The 14786-nt window shown below is 42.8% G+C and overlaps 1 protein-coding gene across 1 annotated transcript in view; it reads right to left on the bottom strand.

The window, feature by feature from the left end:
• TTC6 (tetratricopeptide repeat domain 6) overlaps positions 1–14786 on the bottom strand; it is a 147679-nt gene that overhangs the window by 63805 nt on the left and 69088 nt on the right. Inside the window, exons 15-17 of the mRNA XM_029911421.1 lie at positions 12990–13119; positions 6507–6682; positions 4957–5093 (exon numbers count right to left, since the gene is read on the bottom strand). Coding sequence (XP_029767281.1) covers positions 4957–5093; positions 6507–6682; positions 12990–13119 — 443 coding nt within the window. The remainder of the gene's footprint in view (positions 1–4956; positions 5094–6506; positions 6683–12989; positions 13120–14786) is intronic.

The raw sequence follows: 14786 nt of genomic DNA, 5'->3' as shown, positions 1-14786 counted from the left end.
GAGCTCCTTAACTGCTGGTTTGCTCAGCCCCTGCACCAGAGGGCCTGGGCTCCTTAACTCCTTGTCTGCTCAGCCCCTGCCCCAAAGGGCCTGAGCCGTGACTGTTTGTGCCCTGCCCTGATCCAGGGCCTGGGCCTCAGGACTAACTGTCTGTTTGCTCAGCCCCTGCAGCCGAGGGCCTGAGCCCCTGAACTAACTGGTTGTCGTTCCACCAGTGGTGAGTCAGTGTGGCTCCCCTCCTGCCCAGGAGGGTCGAGCCCCGGTGCGAACCTCTTACACATCCTTAATTGGAACATGTGCCACAAACACTGCCAAGGCCAAATGTCGTCTGGTCAAGTGTGCTGTGAGTCTGTCTGTAGGCGTGACCGCTTTGATAGCATAACATACTAAAATGCAGCTGGTGATCCATTTTGAGAGTCTCTGAATTGTGGTTGACTGCCCTTTCATACATTCTGCCTAAGAAACAAAGAGCTGGGAAGAAACTCATAAGGGCTTTGTCCCACTGAGGTAAAAAAAAAAGAGAGTTCGACAAACATCCAGGGAGTGTAGCCTTCACTTGAACTTGCGTGTATATGGCTTTGGGAAGAAAACTGGCGGGTGTATAGATTGATTCAGATGGAAATCAGATACCACTTTTGAGAGAAATTTAGGGTGCAGTCTAAGCTGAAGTTTGTCCTTGTAGAAAACTGTGTATGGTGGATCAGTGACCAATATACTTAGTCCTCCCACTCTCACAGACACTAAGAAAGCTACCTTCAATAATGGTTGTAGAAGTGAACATGATATTAAAGGCTTGAAAGTAAAATCCATCAAGACAGACTACACTAGAAGGAGTTGGGTCCCTGTTAGAATCTATGTAGACCTTACAGGACTCTGCTCATGACATGATGAATAAAAAGTCTTACCATCTGTGCAAAGGTGGAATGCTGAAATGGCTGCAAGACACATCCTAATGGAGCTAATGGTTAGACCTGACTCTTTAAGATGCAAGAGACAGTCCAGTATTGTTTGAATATTAGTCTGAGTGGGGAGACGCATTAAGTAACTCCTGTGGAAGATTTTGTGCTGTTAAGAATATTCTGGACTGCCACTGAGAATGTGCCTCTTCTGCATTCAACTACTGACATGCAGCACTTCGGGACTTGGGTGCAGCACCCGATAACGGTTCTGTGTTATGAGGCTGGTTATCAGTAGCAGCATGGGCTCCTGAGTGGGCAGTTTGTGGAGCTCTGAATAGCAAATCTGTCTTGGCCAGGCTGGAGTTTTAAGGCTCATTCTGTCATGATCTTTCTTGAGCTTGAGAATTATGCTGCGAATCAGCAGTATTGTGGGGAATCAGAGGTGGGTATGCATACAGCAGACTCCTGTCCCATGGAAACAGAGAAGCATCTGATATTGATCCGGGGCTGTGACCTGCTTTGGAATAGAACCAGGGCACTTCCTGTTCTGCCAAGTCACAAACAAATCCACCAACAGAAAAAACCTTGTGTGGAACAACCAAGCTAGAATGTTCATGTTGAGAGATGATTTGTGGTCTAAACTGAAAGATCTGCTCCGACGATCCACTAGACCATTCTGAACCCCCAGCAAGCGAGATGCCCTGAGAGTGTCTGAGCTCCAAATGCACGTTACACAATTTTACCGCTTCCTGACAAAGGCTGTTTGAGCTGGCACCCCCTGGCTTGTTCACATAATACACTACTGTGGTGTTGTCAGTGAGCACTTGGACAGTTTTGCCCTGAATGTGAGGCAGGAACTGCTGCTATGCAGGCAAATTTGTGTGCAACTCAAATATGCTTATGTAACCTGGCCTCGTGGGCAGCTCGTAAACCTTGAGCCTGATAAATGCCCAGATTTGCACCAAGCCCCATGGCTGAAGCATCTGTTACCGAAGTCTTGGAAGGGAAAGGAGGAGAGAAGGGGACTCCCTTGGCTCATCCACTGAGGTGACAACACCTTGTCAGGAACGCATACCAGCTTATCTAGATAGTGAATCTGAGGATAATAAACTGACTTGAGCCATGCCTGCAGTGCTCTGAGGGGGGTCACACATATACATGAAGCCATGTGACCTAAGAGCCTGAAGCAATTCCTCACAGGATGGTCCTTGAGGGATGCTCAGAGGTCCCATATAGTCTGAAATCTGGAAAGAGACAGAAACACCTTGACAGAAGTCAAATCCAGGACTGCCCAATGAATTCTACCTTTGCAAAGACAATAATATCAACTTTTCTTTGTTTAATTTCAGGCCCAAGATGTTGAACAGACAGAGTTTGATGGACCACAACATGCACCTGGCATCTGAAGCGATCCCAAATCAACAAGTTGTCCAGGTAAGGATAACAGTGATGTCTCTTCCATGAAGACAGTCTGCAACTACAGCCATGCATTTCGTAAAGACCCTCGATGCTGACGACAGGCTGAAGGGTAAGACAGTGAACTGGTAATGGTCATCTCCTACGACAAACTCAGAAACTTCCTGTGGTCAGGATGAATCTCCACATGGAAGCAGGGATCCTGTAAGTCAAGGGCAGCATACCAGTCTCCCAGATCTATGGAGGGGATAATCATAGCCAAGGATGCCATACAGAATCTTATCTTCCTGATGTATTTGTTGTGGTTTCAAAGGTCTAGGATGGGTCTGAGAGTTCTTTAGTGTGTGCAACACCTCATCTATATTAGGTGAGAACAAGGCACATTCCTTCAAGAGGAGTCCTCAATTGTCTGTGGCACCTGCACGGGAATCCCCAAGGACTCCAACCAGGAAGAACAGCACATAGTCACTGCTATAGCCCTGGCAGTGGAATCCGCCACGTTCAAAGAAGCCTGAAGAGCTGATTGAGAGACAAAGTGGCCCTCAACAACAAGTGATTGAAATTGTTCTCTGGAATCTTCCAGCAGCTTGCTCACAAACTGAGATATTGCCTCCCAGTTAGAGAAGTCAGACCTCCACAACAGAGCGTAGTGATCGACAATATCGAGGTGTGAACTTGCCATAAAATAAATTTTACTACCAAAAAGGTTGAGCTTTCTGGCATTTTTGTATTTGGGGGTAGCCTTGGCCTGGTCCTGCCAGTTCTTCTCATTCACCACAGCCACTACCAAAGAGCCAAGTGTGGAATGTAACTAAAACTGTTCAAACCACTGGGTCAGAACCTGGTATTTACATTCCATTCATTTGGCCATGGGGGGAAAGGAGGAAGGGGTTTGCCAGAGTGTTTTAGCCAGCTGCATAATGTCCTCATTGATAGGCAAGACTACCTTTAATACCACATCTTGGCAGCTGTGCCAGTGCTGGATGATGGATTTTGTCCTGAAGCAATGGTGACCGTGGTAGCAATGGACATAACAAGTCCCTGCTATGGCCTAAGCCTCTGGTGTAGTGAGTACAGACATGGGTTATTGTCCCGCAAAGAGCAGAAATGACTGCTCCATTGCAGCTGGAGAGGTAGCTAATCTCGGTGGTCCCTGGGAAGGCACAGGCGTTGATGGCTCAGGTCTTTCTATATGAGCCAGGACCAGGAAGCAGCGAGCCAAAGGGCAGACTCTATCACTAGTACCAGAACAATCTTCTTGTTGTATTTTTTTGAGGCCAGATCTGCTCTGAGTCTTGGACTTCAAAGAAGACAGTCGTGGAGACAGAACTGTCCTGCAGCTCCTGTCTGTGGGCATAGCTGCAGGAGCACTTTGGGAAGGAGTCATAGAAGAACTACCTTTGGGCAACCGAGGAAGTTCCAACACCAGTCTAAGAGCAGCCTTCATGAGGATGTAATGGAGATGTTCCTTCCTCAGCTTCTCTGTCCTAGCCTTGAAATCAGGGCTTTGGAGCGGAGCCTGGAGCTGGAGCGCGGAGCAGCTCTGGAGCAGTAGAGCTCCAGGTTTTTGCCTGGAGCTGGAGCGGAGCCGGAGCATAGCTCCAAAGCCCTGCTTGAAACCCCAATAAAGCACTTATCTCTAACATGATCCTTGCCTAAGCACTTGAGACAATGCAAATGAGGGTCACTGACATATATAGGTTTCTGCAGCCTGAGCAAGGTTAAAAACCCAGGGATCTTGACACAGGCTCCCCTGGTCCCAAGCAGGGACTGGAGGCCCTGCTGACTGGAAAAAAACTATTAAGAACTAAACATTTTTGAAATGAAATAAAAAAATTTAAAAGCATCAAGTGACAAAAAGGAGTGCCATTAGGTATTACAGAGTAGACTAAAAGTTTTTGTTAACAGGGAACACAAATGCTCTGACCACCAACCATGGATGGTAAAAAGAAACTGCAGGAGCGGCGAGTTGGCTCCGCACTTTATACCCTCACTTCAAAGAATGAGGAGCTCAGCTGTGAAGGGGGCTGCCCCTATATGTACCACTACCAGAAAAATCTCCAGCACCTGTGCCTGGGACATGCACACACCTACAGTATAATCATCAATATAAAAGCACTCGCAGAAGTATCTGCAAGAATTAGACTTAGCCTGGATGTGAGGACCTAGAGAGAGGCTAGAGTCAAAGATGACACCCAGAATACAGGCCTGAGCAATAGGTAGAATTGTGGTGTTCTCCACCGTGGTCAAGAAAGGTAATGGAGAAGGCTTGGGAGTAGAGTTGCCAACTCTGGTTGGACAAATTCCTGGAGATTTCATAACATGACAATCTTTAAAGATTAATCTTTAATTCCTGGAGACTCCAGGACAATCCTGGAGGGTTGGCAACTCTTGGGGGATTAAGAGCTCTGTTTTAGCCATGTTGAGTATAAACTGATGGCTAGACATCCACGAGGAGATGTCAGTGAGACAGGCTGAGATGTTAGTTTGGATAGACAGACAGGTCTGGAGTAGAGACAGAGATCTGTGAGTCACCTGCATAGAGATGGTAGTTTAATTTGTGTTTGCAGATGAGATGTTACTATATTATTTTTAAAGCTATTGTAATAATCGAATAATAATTGCAGACTATATATTTTACCTTGCTTGAACATTGCTGGGATCTTCCTTAATCACAGCTGTAAAATCTTGAAGAGCTATAGTCCAAATTGATTTCTCAAAGAAATGTATTCCATGTTTCATAAGTGCATCTGTTCTTTTTGGATTATACTGAAAACACTACATTGAAAAATTTAAGAAGCACAGAATATTTGCATAATAGTTATACTTATTTTCCTATAAATTAAAAATCAGAAATGAAAAGGTACCAAAGAATATATGCTATTTTTTTTAAAGTATAAACTATCTTCCATTCTTTTAAACACTTTCCTTGTCCTTTAATTTCCTTTGCCATTCTTTTCCCTTCAGCTGTAAAACTGGATCACATAACCAACTAGGCAAGCTTATAAACTGACTCTTAATTGAGCTATGAATCACTGTCCAGGATAAATTACAGAAAATATGTACTAACTCCATCACACGGAATGATTTGTTTGATTAAAAGGATATAGGTTTCTGAAAACTATGTGCCAGATAAATCCAAATATTTGTACACTAACTCCTCACTTAAAGTCGTCCCAGTTAACGTTGTTTCGTTGCTGATCAATTAGAGAACATGCTCGTTTAATGTTGCGCAATGCTCCCTTATAACGTCGTTTGGCAGCTGCCTGCTTTGTCCAATGCTTGCAGGAAGAGCAGCCCGTTGGAGCGAGCTGGTGGGGCTTGTAACCAGGGTGGACCAGCAGCCCCCATATCAGCTCCCCGCTCCCCTAAGTTCCCTGTGTGGCAGCAGCCCAGCAAGCTATCAATTGCCGGGCAGTTCAGCTGTCCCTCCCCCCACTGCCATGTGCTGATCCTGCCCTCTGGGAGCCTCCTGATTGCTGTGCAGGGAGGGGGAGTGGAAGAGGTCTAATGTCAGGGTTTCTCCCTCCCCCCTGCTCCTGCACCCCACTGAGCCCATCTCCATAGAGCGGGGAGGGGGACAGGAGGGACATGACAGGGCTCAGGACGGAGGCAGCAGCTGCTGTCTCAATTTCCTGATCTACTTAAAAAGGCAGTGTACTTAGAGTCTGGTCAGTGTACTTAAAGGGGCAATGTGCATCTCTCTCTCACACGGTGTGTGTCTCTGTCTTGATCTGCCATGCTGTCTCCCCTCCCTCCATTCATGTTGCCTTGTAGAGTGTGAGGCTATATTAACAACAATGGGTTAACCCTTGAGGGCTCAGCCAATTGCTAGTTCATCATTTAGCAGTAAGGCATTCCCTAGGAAATATCCCACCCTCTGACTTCACCACCTCAACCAAGCTTCACAATCATCATCACTGTGTACCAGTATTAAATTGTTTGTTTAAAACTTATACTGTGTGTGTATATAATATAGTCTTTTGTCTGGTCAAAAAAAATTCCCTGGAACCTAACCCCCCCACACACACATCCCATTTACATTCATTCTTATGTGGAAATTAGATTCGCTTAACATCGTTTCGCTTAAAGTCGCATTTTTCAGGAACATAACTACAACGTTAAGCGAGGAGTTATTGTAATTCAGTGATGTTACTATAATAATGTTACACTACAAAAAGGAAAACCTACTTTGGCATAATCATCCATTGCCAATAATAAATCCTCTTCCTCTTCCAACAACTCAGCTCTCCTGAAATAAATGTCATCATCTGTAGGGTTGCATTTCACTGCTAAAGTGCAATTTATGATTGCCAATGCATTATTGCCTTGATTTCTGTAAATTTCAGCCTTTGACAGATATGCATCTAGAACCAATAAAATATAAAATACAACATTTAGCAGCACAAAATATTGACAATTCACCTGCCATCTGCAGAAAAATAATACAAGCATGAAAGTAAAGCATGACCAATTCTTTTTCACTCTGGGTGATACACTGCAAAAGTACTGGAACTTCAGCTCTGTGCTCAGTCCTCTAACTCCGTAGACCTCCTGACAGGTAGCTTGTGTAAGATTTCTCAGTCTTTGCAAACTCAGATTAACGTAAAGCACTTCAAAGTGATCCAAATATTCAAAGCCATTTTAGCCTGAGTAAAATAACCTAACTGGCCTATTTTGAATGTTTCTTGACAACATTCTAATCTGTAGATTGAGCAAAAAGATCAAATAAAAAAACCTGTGCATGCACAAAAAACTTCCAGCAACTTCAAAATTACTACACCAATTTATTTCAAACACAGCATGTTTCCTTAGCTCTCCTTAGAATGTATTACTCAAAACAAAGCAAGTTTGAGCAAAATAATGTCAGTCACAAGTTAGTTATGTTTGTGTAAAATTCCTGATTAAAACTTATGGCAGAGTGTTTACACACATATACACACACACTAACACACCTCAAAACATTGAACAGATTTTCTGGAACTTTGCAAAAACAATTTGCTTCAGGCAAAGTTCAAGCATGGAAAACTGCAACCTAAAATGAATTTGTCTGTTTAGAGCAGTTAAAAAAGGGAGTTAATAACCAAAATTACATTTTAACTGTAACATACAAGGGGACAAAATTAAGGGTGCATGAACAACCGTAAATTTGTTATTTTGTAACTTTCAAGTGCACCCTAAGTAACATTCTTTTCATGCAGGTTTTATTGTATGCAATCCCTTAGGTTTCTGTTTGTTTTTAATGGAAGATAAAAAATTACAACAATCTCACCTAGGGTTGCCAGATGTCTGGTTTTCAACCAGAAAGTCCAGTTTTAAGGGGACCTGTATAGTCTCCAGTCAGAAGTACTGACTGGACACCAAAAATCTGATTACCGCAATTTTCTATCTTCTTCTCCAGGAGGCAGCTGTGACCATGAGGTAAACTCCCCAGAGGGTTCAGCCATCGCCGCTGTGGGTCAGGGTGGAGGAATCACCCCCAAAGGTGGAGGAGGAGAAGCCATGTACCCCCAAGGCTGGGAGGATCACAGCCACCACACCCAGGAGAAACGTAGGGCAGGTTGGTGAATCTCTTCTGTCGCTCTGACGTGGCATCCCGGAAGGTATTGTCCAGCCCTCTTACTACTACCCCATGCTACTCATCCATGTGGGCACTAATGATACTGCGAGGTATGACCCTTAGCAGATCATGAGTGACTACAGGTCTCTGGGAGCAAGGGTGAAAGAGTTGGGAGCACAGGTGGTGTTCTCTTTGATCCTTCCAGTCAAAGGTAGGGGCCCAGGAGGTGAATGCCTGGCTGAGAGGACGGTGTTGCCAGGAGGGCTTCAGGTTCCTTGACCATGGGATGCTATCCCAGAAAGAAGAACTGCTAAGCTGAGACGGGGTCCATCTATAGAGGAAGGTGTCATAACTATAAAGGGAAGGGTAACAGCTCTCCTGTGTACAGTACTATAAAATTCCTCCAGGCCAGAGACTCCAAAATCCTTTTACCTGTAAAGGGTTAAGAAGCTCAGGTAACCTGGCTGACACCTGACCCAAAGGACCAATAAGGGCACAAGATGCTTTCAAATCTTGGGGGGGGGGGAAGGCTTTTGTTTGTGCTCTTTGTTTTGGGGGTTGTTCGCTCTTGCGACTGAGAGGGACCAGACATCAATCCAGGTTCTCCAAATCTTTCTGAACAAGTCTCTCATATTTCAAACTTGTAAGTAAACAGCCAGGCAAGGCGTGTTAGTTTATCTTTGTTTTCTCAACTTGTAAATGTACCTTTTGCTAGAGTGTTTATCTCTGTTTGCTGTACTTTGAACCTAAGCTAGAGGGGGGTCCTCTGAGCTCTTTAAGTTTGATTACCCTGTAAAGTTATTTTCCATACTGATTTTACAGAGATGATTTTTACCTTTTTCTTTAATTAAAAGCCTTCTTTTTAAGAACCTGATTGATTTTTCCTTGTTTTTAGATCCAAGGGGGTTGGATCTTGATCCACCAGGAGTTGGTGGGAGGAAGGAGGGGGGATGGTTAATTTCTCCTTGTTTTAAGATCCAAGGGGTTTGGATCTGTATTCACCAGGGAATTGGTGAAGAGTCTCTCAAGGCTACCCAGGGAAGGGAATTAGCTTTGGGAGTGGTGGCAGCGGACCAGATCTAAGCTGGTAGTTAAGCTTAGAAGTTTTCATGCAGGCCCCCACATTTGTACCCTAAAGTTCAAAGTGGGGAAGCAGCCTTGACAGAAGGCGAAGAGCATATTTGGATACAGACTGGCTAACCTCGTGAGGAGGGCTTTAAACTAGGTTCGAAGGCGGCAGGTGACCAAACCCCACAGGTAAGTAAAAAACATAGAGACCTGAGAGAAGGGTCAGAATGTGGGGAGGGAGTATGGGCTGTTACAGCAGGGATAAGGGAGAAACAAGACAGAACTCGGAGGGGAAATTAAAGCAGTATCTTAGATGTCTGTATACTAATGTGAGAAGTATGGGGAATAAGAAGGAAGAACTCTAAATGCTAGGACAGGCAGGAGGAAAGGGAGGAAGTGTTGCCTTGTATATTAAAAATGTACACTTGGACTGAGGTTGAGATGGAAATAGGAGACAGACTTGTTGAAAGTATCTGGGTAAATATAAAAGGGGTAAAAAACAAGGGTGCTGTCATAGCAGGGGTCTTCTACAGAGAACCTAACCAGGAAGAAGAGTTAGATGAGGCTTTTTTTAAGCAAATAACAAAATCAGCCAAAGCATAGGACTTGGTGGTAATGGGGGACTTCAACTACCCAGACATCTGGTGGGAAAATAACACAGCAGGGCACAGATTATCCAACAACTTCTTGGAATGTATTGGAGACAATTTTTTATTTCAGAAGATGGAGAAAGCTGCTAGGGGAGAGGCTGTTCTAGATTTGATTTTGACAAGTAGGGAGGAACTGGTTGAGATTTTGAAAGTGGAAGGCAGCTTGGGTGAAAGTGATCATGAAATGGTAAAGTTCATGATTTTAAGGAATGGTAGGAGGGAGAACAGCAAAATAAAGACAATGGATTTCAAGAAGGCAGACTTTAGCAAACTCAAAGAAGTTGGTAGATAAGATCCCATGGGAAGCAAGTCTAAGGGGAAAAACAATTGAAGACAGTTGGCAGTTTTTCAAAGAGACATTATTAAGGGCACAAGAGCAAACTATCCCACTGCATAGGAAAGATAGGTTGTATGGCAAGAGACCACCCCACTGCATAGGAAAGATAGGATGTATGGCAAGAGACCACCCTGGCTTCACCAGAAGATCTTCAATGATCTGAAACTCAAAAAAGAGTCCTACAAAAAGTGGAATCTGGGTCAAATTACAAAGAATGAATATAAACAAATAACACAAGTATGTAGGGACAAAATTAGAAAGGCCAAGGCACAAAATGAAATCAAACTAGCTGGAGACATAAAGGGTAACAAGAAAACACTCTACAAATATATTAGAAGCAAGAGGAAGACCAAGGACAGGGTAGGCCTGTTACTCAATGAGGGGGGAAAAACAACAAAAAATGTGGAAATGGCAGAGATGCTTAATGACTTCTTCGTTTCAGTTTTAACCAAGAAGGTTGGTGGACCTCTAACACAGTGAATGACAGTGAAAATGAGGTAGGATCAGAGGCTAAAATAGGGAAAGAACAAGTTAAAAATTACTTAGACATGTTAGATGTCTTCAAGTCACCAGGGCCTGATGAAATGCATCCTAGAATACTCAAGGAGCTGACTGAGGAAATATCAGAGCCATTAGCAATTATCTTTGAAAAGTCCTGTAATCTCCCGTCTTCCATAAGACTGGCACTATATTTGCCCTTTTCCAATCTATAAAAAGGGAAATAAGGACAATCCGGGGAATTACAGAGCAGTTTAACTTCTGTACCCAGAAAGATAATGGAGCAAATAATAAAGCAATCAATTTGCAAACATCTAGAAGATAATAAGGTGATAAATAACAGTCAGCTTGGATTTGTCAAGAACAAATCATGTCAAACCAATCTGATAGCGTTCTTTGACAGGGTAACAAGCCTTGTGGATAGAGGGGAAGCGATATATCTTGAATTTAATGAAGCTTTTGATACTGCCTCGCATGTCCTTTTCATAAACAAACTAGGGAAATGCAACCTAGATGGAGTTACTATAAGGTGCGTGCATAACTGGTTGGAAAACCATTCCCAGAGAGTAGTTATCAGTGGCTCACAGTCATGCTGGAAGCATAATGAGTGGGGTCCTGCAGGGATCCCGTTCTGTTCAATATCTTCATCAATGATTTAGATAATGGCATAGAGAGTACATTTATAAAGTTTGCGGAAAGATGGGAGGGGTTGCAAGTGCTTTGGAGGATAGGATTATAATTCAAAATCAGCTGGACAAACTGGAGAAATGGTCTGAAGTAAATAGAATGAAATTCAATAAGGAGAAATGCAAAGTACTCCTCTTAGGAAGGAACAATCAGTTGCACACATACAAAATGAGAAGTGACTGCCTAGGAAGGAGTACTGCAGAAAGGGATCTGTGAGGGGTCATAGTGGACCACAAGGTAAATCTGAGTCAACACTGTAACACTGCTGCAAAAAAGCGAACATCTTTCTGGGATGTGTTAGCAGGAGTGTTGTAAACAAGACACGAGAAGTAATTCTTCCGCTCTACTCCGTGCTGATTAGGGCTCAACTGGAGTATTGTGCCCAGTTCTGGGTGCCACATTTCAGGAAAGATGTGGACAAATTGGAGAAAGTCCAGAGAAGAGCAACTCAAATGATTAAAGGTCTATAAAACATGACCTATGAGGGAAGACTGAAAAAATTGGGTGTGTTTAATCTGGAAAAGATAAGACTGAGAGGGGACACGATAACAGTTTTCAAGTACATAAGAGGTTATTACAAGGAGGAAGGAGAAAAATTGTTCTTCTAAACCTCTGAGGATAGGACAAGAAGCAATGGGCTTAAATTGCAGCAAGGGAGGTTTAGGTTGGACATTAGGAAAAATTTTCTGTCAGGGTGGTTAAGCACAGGAATAAATTGCCTAGGGAGGTTGTGGAATCTCCATCATTGGAGTTTTTCAAGAGCAGGTTAGACAAACGCCTATCAGGTGGTCTAGATAATACTTAGTCCTGCCATGAGTGAGGGGACTGGACTAGATGACCTATCGAGGTCCCTTCCAGTCCTACGATTCTATGCTTCTGACTTACTCTGAGCATGTTTGAACCCTGTACCTTCTGTACCACAGCATAGACTTCTACCATTTGCATTATAAGAATAACATTAGTTAGTGGCAGAAGAAGGCTGCAGTCGCAGTTGGTGGGAGGGAACAAGCCACTGGGGCCAGCTACTGGAGCCAGGAGATGGTTTTGGGGAGCCTGGTTCACCTCCCTCTCCCTCTCTCCCCTACCCTTCGTGGGAGTTGGGGAGCTCCTGCCCCATGTGGAGCCCCCACAACAGGGAATGAACCTCTGGGACCATTTGCTGATCCAGATAATCACTAGGTGGAGTCTGGCTTATCTCTCTTCCACTTCCCACCCCAGAAGAGGGGAATCTCCTGCCCCATATTGTGCCCTGGGAGGACAGTGGATGGGTGGTTGGGGCCACATGCTGGATTCAGATGGCTAGTTGGGGAAGCCTGTGTTTCTTTGTTCCCCACCAAAGGAGTTGAGGAATTTCCTGCTGCATGTAGTGCCTGGGTCTAGAGGGAAGGCTGGGAGCAGAACACACACACCCCCAACCTCACCCATGCTGCTGCAGCTGCTTTGGGAGCTCCCAAGCACTTTGAGTAACATCCACTGCAGCTCCTTTCCTTTCCTTTCCTTTCCTTTCCTTCCACAAACAAAAAAAACAGGTTGAAAGAACACTTTATAATAGAAATCCTTTGGCAGGGTCGTTACCAGCTTTCCCTGAAATATTAATGGATATAATGTCATGACAATTGTGTATGTATTGAAATAAAACATTTAGTTATTGTTTTAGAAATACTGATTTAGGCTCCAATCTTTCAAAGACTTATACTCATGCAAAACTTTACAAACTACAAGCAATCCTATTGAAGTAAATGGGACTACTCGGTGCATAAAGTTAGGCATGTCCATAAGTCTTTGCAATACTTGGGCCTAATACAACTGAAGAAACAGCATTTGTGAGAAAAAACTGTTTTAAAAAAATCAGTCATATTTCAATAGATACTTACCCACATTATTTTTGTTCCATTTAATTATAACATTCAGGTCATCCAAAGCAGCTTGATTTTTTTCTTGAAAGAGGTAAATCAAATGCCTGTGCCAATAAGCATTAAGTAGAAGTGGTTCTAAGCTTATGGCCTACAAAAGAAAATAAGAAATAAATAGTAATTTATTATTTAGATAGTGATAGGAGTTTCTTAAATGAGCTAGGAGCTTCCTGAATACAGAGGATGTCAAAGACTCTGCTCTGCAGAGTATACAGTTCTATACATTTGAAATACAGATATTATGCAAGTAAAATGTGAAGTCCCAATATTGCAAACACTTATGTGCATATTTAACTTTAAGCATGAGTAACCCTATTGAAGTCACTCATGTTTCAAACTAAGTACGTGTTTAAATGTATGCAGGATTGTCCTGAATTTCAGAAATATTCAGTCTGAAATATATATATTAGCCGGAAAAATCATCATAGTTTATCACTTTTTAACAAGTAAAACATACTTGAATTCTAGGGGATAAACACAAAATTCCACATTGCTGACCTGTCTGAAGGTGATAAATAATTGGCATTTCCCAGTTTATAAGAAAATGTCAGTGTTGGCCATATGTGAACTGTATTATTGCTATGAAAAACATTATTGATTCCTTAAAAGAAAGCATTTGACTGTGATCTTACTACATTAATTAGATCTCACCAAGCAAATAATTTCTTATGCATTTTATTCATGGTGCTCATAATATTAAACTAACATAAGCATAGGGAAAATTTACATGAGTATACAAATCTGCCACTGCTCTGCTAGAGTCTAGCCTTGTAAACCTGCCAGACACACGGCATGGTTCACCTGTTTTCTAAGGCTTTGGAGGATGATAAAGATGGGGAATTAAAAGGATAAACTGAATATCCTGTGCAGGTAATTTTAGACAGTCTAGAAGATATCTAAGAGATTATAGGTGATATTGTGTATTGTAATGTACTGTAAAGAGTAAGAGCTTGTAACAAGTATCAGGGGGTAGCCGTGTTAGTCTGTATCTACAAAAACAACAAGGAGTCTGGTGGCACCTTAAAGACTAACAGATTTATTTGGGCATAAGCTTTCGTGGGTAAAAACCTCACTTCTTCAGATGCATCTGAAGAAGTGAGGTTTTTACCCACGAAAGCTTATGCCCAAATAAATCTGTTAGTCTTTAAGGTGCCACCAGACTCCTTGTTGAGCTTGTAACAGATACCTATATTATTGTATAAATCAAAATAAAACCAACAAATACATACTTTGCACTTATGTATCACTTTACATGGGAAGTCTGTGGGAAAAGATCGAGTTTCTTAATTATAAAACAGTAACAGTCAAATTTAAAGTTAAAATGTTTTATAAATGTTTACTGGAATCTGGAGACAATAAGTAAATTGGGTCCAGAACAGGCACATTTTTGGTGGAAGTATCAAAACCAGGTGAAGAGATTTTTACCCACATGCTTTGGATCTATGCATAATGAGAACGGGTGATGTGAAAGATGAGCAATGTGGATATGGAATTTATAATTAGTGTACCTATCTAAAATAAACACTACACCTCTACCCCAATATAATGCGACCCGATATAACATGAATTTGGATATAACGCAGTAAAGCAGTGCTCCGGCGGGGTGGGGCTGCGCACTCCGGCGGATCAAAGCATGTTCGATATAACGCGGTTTCACCTATAACGCAGTAAGATTTTTTTGGCTCCCGAGGACAGCGTTATATTGGGGTAGAGGTGTATTACTGATCTGAAGACTATTTCATCAAGAAATGCCTTGGT

The sequence above is a fragment of the Terrapene carolina genome, unplaced genomic scaffold, assembly GCF_002925995.2.
Source record: "Terrapene carolina triunguis isolate 2854851 unplaced genomic scaffold, T_m_triunguis-2.0 Scaffold96, whole genome shotgun sequence".
NCBI classification, from domain to species: Eukaryota; Metazoa; Chordata; order Testudines; family Emydidae; genus Terrapene; species Terrapene triunguis.
This window is presented reverse-complemented; position numbering and strand designations above follow the sequence as displayed.